The 21,400-nt window shown below is 43.1% G+C and overlaps 1 protein-coding gene across 1 annotated transcript in view; it reads left to right on the top strand.

The window, feature by feature from the left end:
• The window catches only part of MUSK (muscle associated receptor tyrosine kinase), a 92,008-nt gene that overhangs the window by 55,841 nt on the left and 14,767 nt on the right, over positions 1 to 21,400 (top strand). The window contains exons 10-12 of the mRNA XM_072154347.1: positions 3,227 to 3,402; positions 12,767 to 12,790; positions 14,203 to 14,291. Coding sequence (XP_072010448.1) covers positions 3,227 to 3,402; positions 12,767 to 12,790; positions 14,203 to 14,291 — 289 coding nt within the window. The remainder of the gene's footprint in view (positions 1 to 3,226; positions 3,403 to 12,766; positions 12,791 to 14,202; positions 14,292 to 21,400) is intronic.

The following is a 21,400-nucleotide window of genomic DNA, read 5'->3' as shown; positions in this document are numbered from 1 at the left end:
CATAACTAAGATCAACAAATCTTTATATAACAATTTATTCTTGTTGTCAGGATGATGATCTAAGTTTGCTGCTGTCACTCTAGTCAGGTCTTCCCGAGTGTGATAAATGGGACTCTTGGGCGTGAATAATGTATGAGTGCAGTTTGTTCTGCACAAGATTAACAGGTTACAGTCACTTCCTAAGGTTTATTCCATAAGCAAGAAACAGGCTTTCCTGGAAATGATGTGAATGAAGATCAGTTATCCTTGTGGTCCTTCTAAAGATTTGTCTTAAGGGAAAGTCATTTTAGATCAGAGGTGCCTAATCTTTCCTCTTGTGTGGGCTACATTCAGCTCTAGAAGATGATTGAGAAGGAGACTATTATAAGCGCCAGCCCTTCTCTGTCCACTGCTGCAAAAAAAAAAGCGGTAGTCATCAATTGCAACCTACAAATGACAGGCACAAAATAATGCACCCATAAAGTGGCAGTGTGCATAATCTATTGGCACATAAAAATACTACAATAATCTCTGAAAAAAGACAAACAATATGAAATTAAATATGCAGGAAAAAAAACTACATCAGAGAAGGTTGGGTAGTGTTGGGCAAATCAGCAAAGCTTCAAAGAATTTAAAATAAAAATTTGTTTGGGTGCCAACCGATGTTACTCCAACTGTCCTGTAAATTGGTATAGGTACCCCTTTAGTCTGCTTTATAAAAAAGCTCCTATGTCATATTTTCAGTTTTTATACACTTTGGGATTCCTGACAGCAGTCATTAGCTGCCATTTTAAGAGATTCATCAAAAGTAAATCAGAAAAGATTTGGATTCAATTTGATTCACATCAAGTCTACAAACCAAAAAAAATAGATTAAAGATTTAATTAACATTAGGGTAAAATACTATCCCTGACTTCCTCTCTGCTTTATTATACCATTTACCGTTATTTATCTATTTATCTTACTATTGGTATGAATTATTTTGAATAATTTCCTGTAATAAACATCTAGTGTAGAATGCCATACTTTCCAGAGAGCTAGATGCAAATAAATAACATCTCAAACATTCCACATATAGAAATAAGGTGTGGACCACATGCACATTATACCTAGTAACCAGTATTTACTAGGGATGAGTGAATTAATTTAGGATTAAACACTTTGGAATTTCAGAATACATTTAAATAGTATTGAATTATCTGTGATGTTTTAGTTCCTGTGAGAACTAAAGTTGTGCCATTGATTGAAATATTACATCCTTGAACATGAGACTACAGCAGGCCAACTGGACAGAGTGAACAAAGAATGGTCACTCTATGGGTCCTGACGTCATTTGGTATTTTCTCAGCATTCTTCAAAGACATTGCATAACTCATGCGTATTTAATGAGAAATTGTGTTCATTACTAACAGTGTAGTATAGCTACAGTACAGCTATGCAGAACTAAAATATAGAGGATTTACTTTACACACTATTTATTAATTGTTAACTTTGCAACATCAATTACTGCTATTGGATGCAAAATGAATTCCCAAGCAAGCTAAAAAGACTGTAATGAAGACTTTAACTGTTAACTAGGTTTAAGCAGAGCTAACACTTATTACCGTATTAGCTTGCATCTGTAGAAACCTAATGTAAGACAGATTGAGTTCCATGATGAGGCACAAAAGCCAAGTAGGAAGCTATTAGGAAGTGATACATATCTAGATCTATCTATATTTATGATATCTCAATTGATATGATTATAATCAGTTATTCAAAGACATAATTGGATTACTGAATAATTCTGATACATGTAAGAAGATACTCTTTAAGGTTGTCTAATTCTCACTCTGCCACGAGCAGAGCATATAGCACAGTATGCTCGCTCACATACATACTGTACCATTAATGTAATGTAATAGGTAGATTATTTATTAAACTGAGATATGTATATGCATACAGATATTAGGTATCCAGAGACATCTGCCACTGTGGATGTGTCCCATGCTCCCTGATCTAAAATTGCTCTAATCCAAGGCAAAAAAACAAGTTACTGACAGGACCCTCATAACAGAAACAGACCGTCAGGCGTGTTGACAATAGATAATAAATAGAGATGAGCGAGCACTAAAATGCTCGGGTGCTCGTTATTCGATACAAACTTTTCCCTATGCTCGAGTGCTCGTATCGAATAACGAACCCCATTAAAGTCAATGGGAGACCCAAGCATTTTTTCACTGAAAGAACACATTAAAAGAACAGTGCAGAATAACACATTACACATGTTTACAGATGTGTTCTTTCAATGTGTTCTGCACTTAAATGGTCTGGTGTTCACTGTTTTCACTGTTTTTATTCTATTCTTCACATTGCAGGTGTTTGCTTGTGTCTTCCGCTAAGTTAGGAGATGTTCAGAACATCTGGAATGTGAAGAATAGTGTTCTTTCAATGTGTTCTGCACTTAAATGGTCCTGTGTTCACTGTTTTCACTGTTTTTATTCTATTCTTCACATTGCAGGTGTTCGCGCCTGTCTCCCGATAAGTTTGGAGATGTACGCGCACACCTGCAAAGTGAAGAATAGAATAAAAACAGTGAAAACAGTGAACACAAGACCATTTAATTGCAGAACACACTGAAAGAACACTATCCTTCACATTCCAGATGTCCGCGCACATCTCCTAACTTAGCGGAAGACACGCGCGAACACCTGCAAAGTGAAGAATGGTGTTATCTCAATGTGTTCTTACAAGGAAAACATCTGTAAACATGTGTAATGTGTTATTCTTCACTGTAAACACTGTTCTTCACTGTCTTTTATTAATTTAATGCTCGATCTCGAGCCGGCGAGATACTCGTCCTAGTAACGAGCCGGTCCGAGTATGCTAATACTCAACTGAGCAGTATACTTGGACGAGTATACTCGCTCATCTCTAATAATAAAACAATATATGGGCAAGTCAAAGTCTACAGTAGAATACATGTTATGTTGTAGTCCAGTACACTTATGTTGCCTTCAGTAGTTATATGTAGATTGACTGTTATGTTTCTTAAATATATGTTTCAGTTTAGGCTCTCTTCTGATAATTGTAGAACTAGAAAAATTCCTTTCTCTTTGGAGTCTTAAGATATCCTAACAGCAGGCAACCAAAATACCTTTTAAAACAACCTTCATTTAGGAATCCTCATAACTTTTGTTGGCCTTGTAAATTTATACAAATGCTTACATACATTTTTCTGTAAAAAATCATATATTTGGTTTTTCAGGGAACACTGCCTTGCAGTAAAGGATCTCTACTGCTTTAAAGAGTGGATGTCAATAGAGGAAAATTCTCGAAAAGGGATTTATAAACCTGGATTCATGTTATTAACGCTTCCTGATTGTGAAAAGCTTCCTAGCCTGCAAAGGAGCTCCGGGGCTTGTATTAAGATTCCATATTTTGGTAAGATTATATGCTATTTATGTAACTCAGATTTTTTTTAAAAAATTACTTAGGACAAACTGGCAAAAGACATTTAACCCTTCCCATACCCGGACATTACTGTACATCTTAGTGTGCAGATAGTTATGGTACTTAGATGTAAAGTCACTTCATGGTGATCACACACAGAGGCATAGATCACCCTGGGATCCTGGCTGTATGAGACAGCCAAAACCCTTCACTAAGAGCTGGGCTGGTAATAGTCAACTGCATTGGCCTCTAAAATAATAGAATTCCAAAGCTCCTTGAAAATTCGGAAAATGGCTATACAATTTGTAAGCCTCTGAACGTCCTGATAAATAAAATAACAATAAAACAATGCCGACATAAAGCAGACATACAGTACACTAAATAGTAAATAAATTGGGCTGTTAGACTAACTGTACGATGAGTATAACATTGAGAAGTCAGAAAATTGCAATCCCCATCAAATTTACATTTTTTATAAGTAAATGCAAAACATACCAACCAAAATATACAACTAATATAAAATATAACATGTCACAAATAAATTATCTGAAAATCCGCTATAACCAAATATAGTGACACATGGCAGATTTCATAAAACAACTTGGCCCTGAAGCTCCAAAATAGCTTAGTCATGAAGGAGTTCAGTCATTGTATCAGATTTAACAGCAAAGTTGGAAATATAATACATGTGGTGATAATTTAATTCTTATGGGTAGACACAGAAATATCTCTATTGAAAGGCTTTGGTAGCATTATGTGTATACGCTACAGGAAAACAAATTACCTTGTTTCCATTCAAGTGATTGGTGGCTACAGGACAACGCATGAACTTGATTTTTTTAGGCTATTTCATACATGTTGTCATTGAATTTGTTTGCTGATGTTTTTCTTATTTTGTAAATCTCCCAAGTATAATTTATTACAGTAAAAACCCCCATCAACTCCTATAATGTATATAACTGAGGAAGAGCCCGGTCCGGGCTCGAAACACGTTTTATTCAGCCTATGAATAAAGATATTCATTTATGAAAAGGAATTGCCATATATTTACCAATATATAAAACAAAGTTGTGTTTACAGCTAACTCATTTTTCTGCAGCACCACAAAACCCTTTAAAGGAAATCCAGAATGTGGGGGGAGCACTTAGGAGTGCTTCCTCAGCTTAACATTCAGAATACATAGTAGAAACAGAACAACGGTTGGGGTCCCCCTCAAAGCAACGGTTGTGAATGGCATATTTGGTCCTCTAATACATTTTTCCCCTGTCAGGGAAGTGCTAAAAATTGAGTTTTCGGTTGAACAGCTTGGCATATGAGACTTGTTCTCTGTATATAAAAGCTTTGTCTGTTTTTGCAGAAAAACCCATCAGAGAAACAACCAGGCAGTTTGATTGTATCACTTTCTTCTTTAAAGAAGTTAGAAAAAAAGGTTAAAAATTATTTTAAATAATTTCAATGGAATTCCAAAAAAACCAGTGTGGGCCTGGGCAGGGGTCTGTACTTCCAGTCTTAGACACCTTTAGTCAGGGTTGAAATGATATCCTGAGATCTAACTCTCAAAAGACCATTGGTCGGACGAAAGAGAGCTGCTGAAGCACAAAAATATAGGTGCTAAATGGGAACAGGAGCAGGAGTAAGTACATTTACTTATCCCCACCCCATTGGGTTTTTCCAAAATTCCTGAAAAACCATTTAAGCTAAGTATTTATCAAACTGACCATATATGGAGCACATACATAATGGATACACACTGTGACATAAGACAGCATGTGAGAAGAAAATAAAGCTAAATGTTATTTGAAAACCTACTATGGAAATTATTTTTCGACAGAATACATTTAATAAGATAATTAACTATTTAATTATGAATGTCATACATGTACAGCACAGCATTGTTAACTTCTTAGCGCTCTTCACCGTTCTATCACAGTGCAGAGTTCATAGAGTTCCACACCTTAATTGTAAGTTGAAGAGCTAATGTCGGTTCAGCCAGGGGCGTAACTACAGCGGTATCAGTAATAGCAGCCACTATGGGGCCCACAGTGTCAGGGGGCCCCGTCATCCAACCTGACACAATAAAAAATGGAGGATGTGCACCATTATATCTATATTGTACTGCAAATGTCCAGCATAATATGTATATAACATATACCGTGATCTATATATGCAGTATTTGTGATGTGTATATAGTGCCTGTATACAGTGTATGTGAGTATTGGATATGGCACTGTATAGGGGGCCCTGTCTCTCCTAGTTACGCTACTGGGTTCAGCTCTTCATTGGAGCTGAATTAGCATCGGGAAACACGGGGTTTCAGTAATCCTCTACCTCTGACAACCCCGTGTAACAGCGGCAGTCAAAGCGAGCTCTGATTGAGGGTGTTAACCCTTTAAATGTTGTGGTCATTACGACTGTAGCATTTAAATGCCAACAGGGAGATACCCTGCATGATCGTCGCCCCCAGAAGCGTTTTCAGGGGGTGCCAGGCATTGCTGTTGCAATCCTGGGGTCTAAACTAAGACCGTAGGGCTGTCCATAGTAAATGCCTATAAGGACCAGTCTATGACAGGATCTTATAGGCAGTGAGTCTGTCTATGCATGAGCATAGGCCGACAGTGATACGGTAAGACCCTGCAATACATCAAATGATTGCTTGTTCATATCCCATAGTGGGACAAGTAAAAAAAAGTAAATGAATGCAAACAAGTAAAAAAAAAATATTTTTTAATAAAAATACACCAATAAATTAATAAAAAAGCCCCCAAAGCCCCATTACATATAACACTTACATATAAGTGTAAATCCCCATGTCACAGTCTATGGGGATTAGTCCCTTGGGACTAAGTGAGTGGACTCCCTGGACCACCGCGGGAGATAACAACCTTAGCCGCACCCGGGAGCGGAGTCTAAGTGAACTCCTGGTCTTCGCCAGAGCCCGCCGCAAAGCGGGATGGACTTGCTGCGGCGGGAGTCACCAGGTCGCTCCACGGGTGCGACTAGGCCCACGGTGGCAGCCAAGGTAGGGACACGGGGACCACGGGAAGGCAGGCAGACAGGACCACGGGAAGGCAGGCAGGCAGGACCACGGGAAGGCAGGCAGGCAGGACCACGGGAAGGCAGGCAGGCAGGACCACGGGAAGGCAGGCAGGACCACGGGAAGGCAGGCAGGACCACGGGAAGGCAGGCAGGCAGGACCACGGGAAGGCAGGCAGGCAGGACCACGGGAAGGCAGGCAGGCAGGACCACGGGAAGGCAGGCAGGCAGGACCACGGGAAGGCAGGCAGGCAGGACCACGGGAAGGCAGGCAGGCAGGACCACGGGAAGGCAGGCAGGCAGGACCACGGGAAGGCAGGCAGGCAGGACCACGGGAAGGCAGGCAGGCAGGACCACGGGAAGGCAGGCAGGCAGGACCACGGGAAGGCAGGCAGGCAGGACCACGGGAAGGCAGGCAGGCAGGACCACGGGAAGGCAGGCAGGCAGGACCACGGGAAGGCAGGCAGGCAGGACCACGGGAAGGCAGGCAGGCAGGACCACGGGAAGGCAGGCAGGCAGGACCACGGGAAGGCAGGCAGGCAGGACCACGGGAAGGCAGGCAGGCAGGACCACGGGAAGGCAGGCAGGCAGGACCACGGGAAGGCAGGCAGGCAGGACCACGGGAAGGCAGGCACGGAACAAGGAAACACAGGAAACCAGGAATACAGGAATCGCAGAATACACAGAGGCGTCTGGAAACGCTCGGGAACACGGGGAATCAGAGGCGTCTGGAAACGCTCAAGAAGGCTTTCACCTCAGTAGAATGAGTTGAAGATCCGGCCGGGGATGCTGGGAGTCGCCAGGCTATATAGCCGAGCCTGGAATGCCAGAGCCAATAAGGAGGACGCTGGCCCTTTAGGGCTGGGAGAAGTCCGCGCGCGCTCCCTCTAGTGGCAGGAGCACGCGACTGCATGGAAGCAGCATGCGGCCTACACGCTGGGAGCAAGAGTGCAGGCCGGAGCCTGGAGAGGCAAGTGAGAACTGGGGGAGCGGGGACCGCGGCAGCAGGCACGGGTACACCCTCAATCCGTACCGAGGATCGCGGGTGTAACCGTGACAGTACCCCTCCCCTTAAGGCCCCTCTTCTCTTCTTCAGCCCGCTGTCCTTCTTTCTTCGCCTCCTCCAATTCTTCTTGGTGGTGAGACACCTTAGGAGGAGAGAAGGCACCGGGAAGACTTGGGAAGCAGGCTGGGTCGGCTCTATGCACACCGGAGCAGCCTCAGGGGTGGCCAGAGCAGCCGTGGCAAGCTGCGGAGTCTCTGGAGCAGCCGTGGCAAGCTGCAGAGTCACTGGAGCAGCCGTGGCAAGCTGCGGAGCCACTGGAGCAGCCGTGGCAAGCTGCGGAGCCACTGGAGCAGCCGTGGCAAGCTGCGGAGCCACTGGAGCAGCCGTGGCAAGCTGCGGAGCCACTGGAGCAGCCGTGGCAAGCTGCGGAGCCACTGGAGCAGCCGTGGCAAGCTGCGGAGCCACTGGAGCAGCTGCGGGGAGCTGCGGAGCCACTGGAGCAGCTGCGGGGAGCTGCGGAGCCACTGGAGCAGCTGCGGGGAGCTGCGGAGCCACTGGAGCAGCTGCGGGGAGCTGCGGAGCCACTGGAGCAGCTGCGGGGAGCTGCGGAGCCACTGGAGCAGCTGCGGGGAGCTGCGGAGCCACTGGAGCAGCTGCGGGGAGCTGCGGAGCCACTGGAGCAGCTGCGGGGAGCTGCGGAGCCACTGGAGCAGCTGCGGGGAGCTGCGGAGCCACGGGAGCAGCTGCGGGGAGCTGCGGAGCCACGGGAGCAGCTGCGGGGAGCTGCGGAGCCACGGGAGCAGCTGCGGGGAGCTGCGGAGCCACGGGAGCAGCTGCGGGGAGCTGCGGAGCCACGGGAGCAGCTGCGGGGAGCTGCGGAGCCACGGGAGCAGCTCTGGGAAGCTGCGGAGCCACGGGAGCAGCTCTGGGAAGCTGCGGAGCCACGGGAGCAGCTCTGGGAAGCTGCGGAGCCACGGAAGCAGCTCTGGGGAGCTGCGGAGCCACGGAAGCAGCTGCGGGGAGCTGCGGAGCCACGGGAGCAGCTCTGGGGAGCTGCGGAGCCACGGGAGCAGCTGCGGGGAGCTGCGGAACCACGGGAGCAGCTGCGGGGAGCTGCGGAACCACGGGAGCAGCTGCGGGGAGCTGCGGAGCCACGGGAGCAGCTCTGGGAAGCTGCGGAGCCACGGGAGCAGCTCTGGGAAGCTGCGGAGCAACGGGAGCGGCTCTGGGAAGCTGCGGAGCCTTGGACGCCGCTGGTGCAGCTCTGGGAAGCTGCGGAGGCTTGGGCGCCACTGGTGCAGCTGTGGGAAGCTGCGGAGACACTGGCGACCCTGGAACCATGCAGGACAGATGAGGTGATTGAAATTGAGGTGGTTCAAATCTGGACTGGATTTTTGCCAGGAACTTGGTATGAGTAACCATGTCCAGGTCACCACTATCCCATAGAGGAGTAGCCCAGTCCAGCGCCTCTCCAGTGAGCAAAGAAAAAACACATGCCAACTTAGTGCGTTCGGGGGTGGACTGGGAGGACGTCAGCTTGATGTATAACGAGCACTGGACGACAAAACTCCTGCAAAAATTGGGGTTGCCATCAAATTTGTTTGGCATCAAAAAATCTGATCCAGAGTTCGCTGCCGAAAAACATGGCTGTGGGACAGAAACAACAGGAGGAGTCACATGAGCCTGCTGCTGGGAGGTAATAAACCGCAGGGTGGCAGCGAGTTTATCCAAGAGTTCTTTTTGCGTAGCAATCTCTTGGGCCTGCTGGGAAATAGTGCTGGGAAGGTCACCCAGAAGTAGGTATGGATCCTTGACACTGTCCATGGCTTTGGCGGAGATCATGACCTTGGCGGAGTCCATGGCCGGATCTTACTGTCACAGTCTATGGGGATTAGTCCCTTGGGACTAAGTGAGTGGACTCCCTGGACCACCGCGGGAGATAACAACCTTAGCCGCACCCGGGAGCGGAGTCTAAGTGAACTCCTGGTCTTCGCCAGAGCCCGCCGCAAAGCGGGATGGACTTGCTGCGGCGGGAGTCACCAGGTCGCTCCACGGGTGCGACTAGGCCCACGGTGGCAGCCAAGGTAGGGACACGGGGACCACGGGAAGGCAGGCAGGCAGGACCACGGGAAGGCAGGCAGGCAGGACCACGGGAAGGCAGGCAGGCAGGACCACGGGAAGGCAGGCAGGCAGGACCACGGGAAGGCAGGCAGGCAGGACCACGGGAAGGCAGGCAGGACCACGGGAAGGCAGGCAGGCAGGACCACGGGAAGGCAGGCAGGCAGGACCACGGGAAGGCAGGCAGGCAGGACCACGGGAAGGCAGGCAGGCAGGACCACGGGAAGGCAGGCAGGCAGGACCACGGGAAGGCAGGCAGGCAGGACCACGGGAAGGCAGGCAGGCAGGACCACGGGAAGGCAGGCAGGCAGGACCACGGGAAGGCAGGCAGGCAGGACCACGGGAAGGCAGGCAGGCAGGACCACGGGAAGGCAGGCAGGCAGGACCACGGGAAGGCAGGCAGGCAGGACCACGGGAAGGCAGGCAGGCAGGACCACGGGAAGGCAGGCAGGCAGGACCACGGGAAGGCAGGCAGGCAGGACCACGGGAAGGCAGGCAGGCAGGACCACGGGAAGGCAGGCACGGAACAAGGAAACACAGGAAACCAGGAATACAGGAATCGCAGAATACACAGAGGCGTCTGGAAACGCTCGGGAACACGGGGAATCAGAGGCGTCTGGAAACGCTCAAGAAGGCTTTCACCTCAGTAGAATGAGTTGAAGATCCGGCCGGGGATGCTGGGAGTCGCCAGGCTATATAGCCGAGCCTGGAATGCCAGAGCCAATAAGGAGGACGCTGGCCCTTTAGGGCTGGGAGAAGTCCGCGCGCGCTCCCTCTAGTGGCAGGAGCACGCGACTGCATGGAAGCAGCATGCGGCCTACACGCTGGGAGCAAGAGTGCAGGCCGGAGCCTGGAGAGGCAAGTGAGAACTGGGGGAGCGGGGACCGCGGCAGCAGGCACGGGTACACCCTCAATCCGTACCGAGGATCGCGGGTGTAACCGTGACACCCCATACAAACACCCCATATAAGTTTTGCTTTTATCACTATTAACCCTGCATGATGAATGCTGTTGTTTTTGAAAATACTCACCAAAAATTATGATTTTTTCCTATCTTGTCCCACATAAAATGCAATAAAAAGTGATCAAAAAAAGTATCAATAAAAACATGGTACTCTTGTAAAGTACAACTTGTCCCTCAAAAAACAAGCTTCTCAAACAGCTATATTAATTATAAATTATTAATAATTAATTATTTATTAAAAGAGTTATACTATTATGCTATTAGAAATTAGTAATACTGAAGAAAAATAGAGAAATTTGGTATTGCTGTAATGGTACTGACGTGTAGAAAAAATCTAACATGTTACTAAGGCTATACAGTGAACATCAAAAAAAAAGTTCACAGAATTGAATTGACAGAATCAATTTTTTTTTTCTAAGACCCCCCCCCCCCACATCCCCACAGAAAAGCTAAAGCTAATACATTTTTAGCAATGGGAAAAAGCCACCCCAATGGCGCTTGGCAATCCCTGTCAACTCCATAGAGTTTAATGGGGAAACCCGGCCATGCTTGATCGGCTGCTCCAGCAATCTTGGTGGTGCTATCTCAGTTGTATTGCAGTATAATACTGTAAAACATGGTTATGCAAAAAAAAAAAATGAAGAAGGCTGTATTTTAAGTGGTTTTAAAAAATGACCTTATAGTTATATGTATAAGACTTGCACTTGCTTTGGAGTAAAGAATAGAGCAAAATGCTAAACAGGTATGGAGCTGTACTACTTCATATAATTCATATATGTGAATAACTTATTTATCAGCTTCTGACATGTCTTCCTTAGTATATTTTTGTAAACTTAAGGGGAACCTCAAGGGGAAAACTTAAAGGGAACCTATTTCATAGATATCCTGTATGCAAATTGCCCTATGTGAGTCTAATCTGCGTCATCCTGAGTGCTGAGTCCAGCATAAGTCATACGTCTCCTCCATAACTGTGCTTACAGCATGAGCGAGAAATGAGAGAACTGAGATGAAGAGAAAAACATACCCCTTGTGATTCGTTAAGTCTCCTGGCAAGGGGCCAACTACTCTTTTAAAGTTTTTATACAAAACAGTATGGGGTACAGTATGAAGACTTTGATGGGTTTAATAGTTAAAACCTGATGAGAGTTTCCTTTTAAAAATTAAATTATTGATGTCTGTGTCTTATCTTTGCTCCTAAAAATTTTGTTCCCTACATGTCAACATCACAAATTTAGGTTCTGGAAGGGAACCTTCCAGGACCACTGTAGACCATTTCTCTGAGAGCTCTACTCCCTCCAAAAAAAGTGATTTTAGCTGCCACCACTCGTCATGTAAGGCTTAAGAGACCCCTTGCATTAGACAAAGCCCAAATATACGGTAACACTCACTAGCTAAGAAATTATACTTTTTCTTAGGTCTTGGAATTGTTAGGGCACAAGAAGGCTTTTATCAAATTAAAGTTTTAATATCAAAAGGACAGTGCTTACAAACAAAAAGGGGCTATCATGCAGAAAGACATTTTATGCCTCCTATATATAGTGATATATTGCATGTGGGCATCCTAGGGACTTGGTCTGACATTCATCTTTTCCATCATAATGTCGCACAAACAAACATACATACTAATGATGATGATAACAGTAGTTATAATTCGGGAAATATTCAATTGCTCCTTGTTTCTGAGGGGCCATACTGATGTTTTTGATACAGTATCAGAAGAGACCTGGATGGAATCTTTAGGGAGAAGCATACATCAGGGGGGGGGAGGGGATTCCTACTTCTACTCATAATTTTGCTGTTTCCCTACCTTTATTACCACATTACAGTAATAATATAAAATGCTGCATAAAACTTATGTCATAGTAATACAATACGTTTTTGAAACAGGTAAGTCAAGAAAGCTAAATGAATGTAAACCCTTTTTTTCTCATTTATAACTAATTTGTTTTTTAATATTGTGAAACCAATATTCTCTTCCTAGTAAATGTTATAAATACAGAGTAAAGGAAAAGTCCTTTCATTGCATGTAATATGAGGATGAAGGAAAAAACTGTACCTTTTAGTATCTCCTTTTAAGCAATTAGTGTAAATACAGAGCAACTCCGTTTCCTCTTATTTAATTCAGATAAAACTGTTATCTGCATCACTACATGATTCTGTACAATGATAGTTTACAAATTTCATGTTATGTGGTCATGACTTCAAAATAATACTTTCTTTTTCTTTTCTTCCAGAGTTACATAAGGAGAATATTACCAGTAAGTAGTAGTAATCTAAACATTATTTAAAAACTATATATATTTTGTTAGTTTGTACATACATTTTTATTGTATATATCTTTTATATTGCATACATTTACATAAGTATGAGAAAATCTTATATTTTGTAGATTTTTTTTTACTTACAAACATAAAGGGAACCTGTCCACAGAAATTGACCAAATAAACCACTACCAGACTGGTGGTTATAAACACCCTCCAGATCATGTTTCTTTCATGAGTCATCATGGGGCATCATTCAGAAAAAAACTTTGAACATAGATGTAAGTTGATTGTATAAAGTGATATGAAGTGAATATGATGGTGCTATATAAAGATTATAATTATTATTATAAAGTTACAAAGGTAGAGAGTTTGACACTGAATTCAGACTCTCCGCACCTTCGAACATCCCCTCCGTTGTGTTTCACATCCTAGAGAAAATTTCAGGAGAGCTGGTTATTAATATCCTTCTACACAGGGGCATCAATTACACCAGATAGGGTGTTCTGAGGTGGGGAGAGGAAGACTTCAGTGATAAACTCGATGCCTCCATGACTTTTTGCAAACAATTTACAATGCACATGGTGCTATGTACATACCACCACGCTGGGCTATGGAAGGAACATGATCTGGAAGGTGTTAATCTCTTTGGCAGCATACAGGTAGTGGTTTATTATGTCAATTTCTGCTGACAGGTTCCCTTTATATCATTTACACATATGATTGTTCCGTTGGTCTCCCTAGATTTGGATCTTCTTTTAGTAACTAAACATACCTACTATCTAAATAATGAAATACAAATTCTTTCAATAGGGTTGAAGTAAAATAAATGGCTACTCAGTGCTCTGTGCTCCCCTGCCTCTCCTTTAATACCACAAATTTTAACCACTTCACTCAACTTCCAGAGTGTCTCCTAACACAACCGTAAACACTCATAAAAACATTCAGTTGTCATTCAATCACTGGCTAAGGCTACATTAACACAGATGTGTGCCCGCCATACCGTAGCATGGCGGGCACACGTCAGGGAGATGAGGAGGGGGTGAGAGCTTACATGTTCTACAGCGTACTGCTCCTGTACAGCGCAGTGTGCCCATTGCCGGCTACGGGGGACATATATACACCGTATATATATACTTAGGCTGTATATATGTCCCCCATACATGTCTGTGAATGTAGGTAGCCTAAGGGTGGTACTAGGGATCACCTAGGAATTTGAGGGAAGTGGGGACAGGTCCATCAGCAAGAGTGTAGTGGAGAAGAGGGGAACTCTGAGTAACAATTTATTATTTTATTGACTTCCTTTTTTATTGACATCAGTAACGAAAAAATACTAGCTTATATTTGTCACATTGAATAAATATTTTGTTATATGAAATATTTAATAAATTAAATCCTGTATTTTCCAGAAATATGTTATAAAGGCAATGGAAGACATTACCAAGGGACTGTCAACATGACAATATCAGGAATTCCTTGTCAAAAATGGAGTCAGCAGGTAATTTATCTGACATTGTCATAATATTACTTTATACAGCGCAGGGAACCAAAAGAAATCATCAAGAACAGGTCAGAAGTTGTGATAGGAACATTTGCTGAATTTTTCTCTGCTGCTCTCAAGAGGAATGTTAGGTTTCAAATGTGTTATCTTAATATGGGAAAAGAGCTAATAAAATAAATTCTTATTCAGCTGAGACCTTTGAAAGGTATTTACTATTCCATCCAGGCACCTGTATTTCCCTCTGACAAACCAGAGCCAAATTTCCAAATGCTTTATTTGGTTTTAAAATGAGAAACTTGAGATATAAACAAAATCTGTTCAAAAGGATTGAGAATGGGGAAATCTGTGCAGCTGTGGGTCTAGCTTTAGGTCATTGGAAATACTTTTCATATAAAATATTCCTTGTATGATATTTAACTTCTTGCCTCTACTGCACTCTCATTTTCATATCTAAAGTGCCCTGGCATTAGGATGTGAAGTGGGTTTACTGCCCCTGCAGATACAGTCAAATGCAGTCTCCTTTTCACCCATTTCACTAAATACTTTGGGGATTTTACTTATTTTCTCTTTTATTCTCTCATATTTGCATCCTTTTTGGGGCACATTTTATATTTGCACCTGACTAAAAAAATATAGTCAGCGGGGAGCGGTGGTCTGTTGCCATGACAGCCTTGGGTTTTTCCGCTGTCTCGTTTTAACCCATTCATTACTATGTGTTAATTGCACATTGTAATAAATGAGGAAGAAAATCCCCATATGCCAATCTATAGTTATAGATTTTTGAAGGTAGGTAGTGACAAATGGAAATCAAAAAACAAAAAAGGGCCAGGTTGTTAAAGGGTTAAAAACTATTATTAAATGCATTGCCCTTATCCCTAAATGCATTTATAGAAAAGAAAAATGTAGACAGCACTGGTTAATCATACTGGGTTTCAGTGGCCAAAACACAAAAGTTCATCACATGGAGACTGGGGATTTCTATTCATTAAAGTAGAATCTTACCCCTAAATGGTTCCTTTTCTTAGCTGCAATGTTAAAAAATCAGTTTGTAAACTTATATGCAACTCATCTGATGAGTCCAATGTCACTACTTGAGTTTAATGAAACAATGCATATTCATCAGTTACTTGCATGACTCTTCCGCCTTGTTATTGATTGACAAGTCTTAGTGTTAAGGCAGATTCACATGATGCGTTGCATCAAGTTTTTTTCATGTGTTTTTGACACATTCAAAAGGCTTTAGCCTTGATCACATGTTGAAGTAACATTGCATTTAAGCAAATGCAATGGAAACACAATGTTACTTCAACTTGTGATTAATTCTAGCAGTATGCCAACATTAATAAAATATAACTTTTAATATAGATGAATAAAAAGGACCACCTGTTACGCTGCGGTCCAGATAATAACACGGTTACAATTACAGACAAGACCTAGTGAAACATAAACACCAAAACGAGACGGGTACTGACCCCGTATCACACAAAATAAAGTATTTACAATTGCAGCATTAGATAGGGCTACTTGAAAAGTGCAGAGGTACCAGTGCTAGGGTAGGAAAAAGGTTGGATCTCACCCATCTCCATCCGGGTTCTGCCGTGGTAGGGACCGTTTTGTGCAGTGAAGACCTATTATGCCCTATTCACACTATTGTCCTGATCCCCTTTTCATTTGCTCCCAGCCCTTACAAGGGCGGTCCCACACTTTCCCTGCACAGGCTGTTATGCCCTTACTCTATGCTGTTCTTCTGTATTGGTTCCCTACGTGTTTCGTGCAACGATCCATGTGCACTCCTCAGGGGAAACTAGAGATCGTAGTATTGGTGCTCGTATACTTGCTGCGCCGCGGTGGGCAATCGACTTCGCTAACGCTAAATAGTCTGCAAGAAGCGGGCAGTGGCCCGTCCTGTGCTTTTAAGAGAGCTGCAGGTATACACCTAGACACTAGGTAAAGAAGGCCGACGCCGTGCTTCTTTACCTAGTGTCTAGGTGTATACCTGCAGCTCTCTTAAAAGCACAGGACGGGCCACTGCCCGCTTCTTGCAGACTATTTAGCGTTAGCGAAGTCGATTGCCCACCGCGGCGCAGCAAGTATACGAGCACCAATACTACGATCTCTAGTTTCCCCTGAGGAGTGCACATGGATCGTTGCACGAAACGCGTAGGGAACCAATACAGAAGAACAGCATAGAGTAAGGGCATAACAGCCTGTGCAGGGAAAGTGTGGGACCGCCCTTGTAAGGGCTGGGAGCAAATGAAAAGGGGATCAGGACAATAGTGTGAATAGGGCATAATAGGTCTTCACTGCACAAAACGGTCCCTACCACGGCAGAACCCGGATGGAGATGGGTGAGATCCAACCTTTTTCCTACCCTAGCACTGGTACCTCTGCACTTTTCAAGTAGCCCTATCTAATGCTGCAATTGTAAATACTTTATTTTGTGTGATACGGGGTCAGTACCCGTCTCGTTTTGGTGTTTATGTTTCACTAGGTCTTGTCTGTAATTGTAACCGTGTTATTATCTGGACCGCAGCGTAACAGGTGGTCCTTTTTATTCATCTATATTAAAAGTTATATTTTATTAATGTTGGCATACTGCTAGAATTTATTACGATTTTATGCCTATGGTCAGGTACCTGTAATATACGTATCACCCCAATCCAGTGATTAATACAGGGTACTCATCTCTATTCAACTTGTGATTAAGGTGGAAGCCTCTGGAATGTGTCAAAAATGCATCAAAAATGCAATGCATCATGTGAATGTGCCCTCACAGAACTGCTGATATATGGAACATTCAGTTACAGATCTGTTACATTATTGACTACTTCATGTCATGTGACCAGGGTTACATCCTCTAAGGTCCTGTTGCATTTGCACAGTCTACCCCATGTATCTATGTATCCTCCATGGAGGATAGGGAGGAGCAGAAGTCCACAGAGGCATGCTGTAATCATGCCATAATACTGCCTTGTGATCAGATAAATACTTGGGGTACAGTTTCCTAATGTTAGGAGGCTAAAGGACCTGTTATGATGTCACTTTGGTCACATGACATGCTGAGAAGAAGCATGGGACATTGGAAAATGTGGATGGGAGGGGTCCGTGGAGCAGGACAAACCTTCTCTGGTGCCAGGGAATATAAGATATAATGTGATTTATGGGGATGTAAGGGAAACAATTTTTAGCTAAAAGAAGGTTGTCTGTTAGTTAATAGGTCTATATAGGAACCTAATAAATATATTAAATTTTGGATCTTGAAAATAATTCTTACCAAAATGTTATAAAGGATTTTGAAGGGATTTTCCAGATATACAGTGGGTACAGAAAGCATTTAGACCCCTTTACATTTTTGTCTCTTTGTTTCATTGCAGCCAATTGCTAATATCAAAAAAAGTTCTTTTTTTTTGCTCATTAATGTACACTCTGCACTCCATCTTGCCAGAAAAAAAAACTGAAATGTAGATATTTTTGTTAATTTATTTAACAAGAAAAACTGAAATATTGCATGTTCATAAGAATTCAGATCCTTTGCTCAGTATGGAGTAGAAGCACCCTTGGGAGCTAGTACAGCAAAAAATCTTCTTGCAAATGTTTTTCACACCTATTTTTGGGGATCCCCTGCCCTTCTTCCATACAGATCCTCTCCAGGTCCCTCAGGATGGAAGGTGAATGTTGGTGGAAGCCATTTTCAAGTCTCTCCAAAGATGCTTAATTAGGTTTAGGTCGGGGCTCTGGCTGGGACAGTCAGGAATAGTCACAGACTTGTTCTGAAGTTCTTTGTTATTTTAATTGTTAGCTTAGGGCATTGTCTTGTTGGAAGGTGAACCTTCAGCCCAGTCTGAGGTCCAAAACACTCAGGAAGTGTTTTTTATCCACAATATCTGTACTTGGCCGCATTCATTTTCCATCAATTGCAACCAGTCGTCCTGTCTCTGCAGCTGAAAAACACCCCCCATAGCATAATGCTGTCATCACCATGTTTCACTGTTGTAATTGGAAATGGTCAGCATGTGAGTTAAATATGAGTGCCACTGCAAAATGTCTGAATACTTATAAACATGTGATATTGGGTGCAGAGTGTACATTAATGAGGAAAAAATAACTTTTTTGATCTTACCAATTGGCTGCAATGAAACAAAGTCTTAATTCTTTCTGTATCCATTGTATATATTATGTACACATATGTCTGTATCTGAAGTACCTGGTAATCAATGGTCACAGGAATTACTATCATTTATTATTATGCTGCTGCTGTACGTTCAATAAGGGGTTCGCTTAAATAAAGATGAGAACAAATACAAGTACCTTAGACAACAACTGGAACAAGTTGAAGGAGGATCCTGCCTGTGAGGGCTTACAATCTATATTGGAGGGGGAAATGGAAAGACTAAGTGAGGAAGCATATCAATGGGGTTATTGTGTGTTGTTGGCAATCCTAAATTGATGACTTTTTAGGTTACAGTTGCAGGTTTGAAAGGTCGAGGACAATCTGACACATTTTAATAGAGAGTTCCAGATTATGTGGGGTGCACGGGAGAATTCCTCAAGAAAGTTGTGAGAAGGCTGAATGGTAGTAGTGAAACAGTAGGTGTTGTGAGGATCATAGATGTGTGGGATAGCATTGGCTGATTATTCCAGAGGATTACAAGAACATTAGACAGTTAGCTTGGGAACCACAGAAAAGAATATTGCAATAGTCCAAGAGAGAGATGATGAGGGCATGGACTAGAAATTCTGTAGACTCTGGGCTAAGAAAGGCCCATGCAAGAGATGTTCTTGAAACGTGGCAAAAGGTTGTAGTAAGGGCCTGGATGTGAGGCTTAAAGGCAGTGGACATTTTGGTGTGGAGTCATGAATTGTGATGGTTAGGAACTGTATGAGGTGGTGGAAAGATTTTGAGTTCCATGTTAAAGGACATCTACCATCAGTTTGACTGATGGTATATGTCCAGCATTACATGCTTGTTTCTTTATGTAATAATCAGAACAGTTTTTAGTGCATAAAGAAACAGCATATTTGCTGCGAGAAAATGTAAATGAGCCTCTCTGCATTTTAATGTATGCATGCATCCCCACTATAATAGTACTTCCTGCCCCTGGCACAGCCCTGCTCTCTCCACATCCTGGCCCTCTGATGTCAATAAACCGGCCGGGAGCAGTAGGTACTGTTACAGACAAGGGCTGTGCATACATTAAAATTCGGTAATGCTTATATGCCTGAGCACCTCCAGCTCATTTGCATATTATTCAAAAGTTGTTTTAGCAGCAAATATGCATTATCTTTATGCACTAAAAAGGGGTTCCAATTAGTGCATAAAGAAATGAACATGTCATGCTGTATATCTACCATCAGTAACACTGATGGTAGATGTCCCATAACTTTTAGAAAGTGAGTAGAGAAAGAGGAGAATATGGCTGGCACCATGGAATTCTGGCTAGAAGAGAGCCAATGTCTGGGAACCTAATGAGCTGGTCTAGGCCAAAAGGTGTAGATGTAGAAGAGGAGGGATGCTAGGATGAAATCTTGAGGGATGACAACAGAGAGGGAATGAGGGGAAGAGGTGGTGAGGAAATGATAAACATTAAGTCTAGGTGGAGAGGTATATAGTGATCCAGAAAAGGACCAAATCCAAAGGAACTTAGTGTCTGTATCAGCAGAGATTGCTGAGCGGTTTCAGGCACAGAATAAATAAAGAAGGAAGAAAATAAGGGTAGTGTTGTTTCACCTTGGTAGACAGTAAGTCGTTGGAGACTTTGGTTAAGGCAGTCTCAGTGGAGTCACTATATTTGAAACCATATTGTAGTTTGCCAAGGAGCCAGTTTTATAAAAGGTAGGAAGAGAGTTCCAGGTGGACATGTTGGGCCAGGAGTTTTTAAGTAAATTGAAGCAATGAGAGAGTTTAGCAAAAAAGATATGTCAAGGTATGGTTTCTTTAAGATACTTGTAACAGTTCCATGTTTAACGCATTACCGACACATGACGTAGTAGAAAGGGCTCACCTATAGTCCTAAAAAATGGTAACATTGAAAATGCCATCAAAAGTCACTAAAAATTACACAACATACAGCTCCGTACACTGAAGTATGAAAAAGTTATTAGTGCTAGAACATGACAAATGAAGAAAATATATGTAAAGTATATTGTATGGGAGGTTTTAATTTTTGTAAATGTATGGAAACATTATAAAGCTTTTATTTGTTTGGTATCCCTCTGATCATTACGACCCAAAGTAGACGTGTCATTTAGGGTGCTCAGTGAAAACTGTAAAATCCAAGCCCACAAGAATAAGGCGCAATTGCATTTTTTTAACCAATTTTACTCCATTTGGAAATTTTTCCCGCTTCCCAATACACAGCATGGAATATTCAATACCGTCACTATGAAGGGAGATTTGCTATACAAAAAACAAGCCTCATACAGCTCCTAACATGGAAAAATAAATAATTATGCCCCATCAGGGCATTTACATTTAATTAAATTCATTTGCCATATGTAAACATTTCTTCAATTTGATGTTTTAAAAAAAAAATGTTCCTGTGTGAAGATAATTACTCATAAACATAGCCATGTTGTCCCTTAGAAACCAGTTAGCTTCCTTGAATACGACCACCTCACACTCTGGCAGCAGTGGCCAGACATGCACTATAGAGCCCTGCCTGACCACCAGGATTCAGCAATCATTACCACTGGATGGCTGTGGGACCTGCAGTAACTCCCAGACATTTTATGTACAAAAACAATTTATTTCTTTGTGCAATCCCTCCTGCAGAGGTGGCCGTGTCCGAGGAAGCTATCGTGTTTCAAAGGCACAACATGGCTACATTTATGAGAAATTATCTTCACACAGGAACAGTTTTTTAATAACATCTAATTGAAGAAATGTTTACGTATGGGAGATGAGCGAAACTGAATGTGAGTGCCCAGACGAGAATAACCCAATCAAGAAGCTTTATGAACCCCAAATGTATACAAATAAAAACAGTTCTTTACACAAAAATACGCTCTCACACAGCCAGATTGACGGACAACTTCATAAGTAGATGAAGGCGATGATGGAAAAGGTATTTCATTATGCAAATGAAGGTCTTGTAAGAAGAAAAACC

This window comes from Engystomops pustulosus, chromosome 1 (genome assembly GCF_040894005.1).
Source record: "Engystomops pustulosus chromosome 1, aEngPut4.maternal, whole genome shotgun sequence".
Lineage (NCBI taxonomy): Eukaryota > Metazoa > Chordata > Amphibia > Anura > Leptodactylidae > Engystomops > Engystomops pustulosus.
This window is presented reverse-complemented; position numbering and strand designations above follow the sequence as displayed.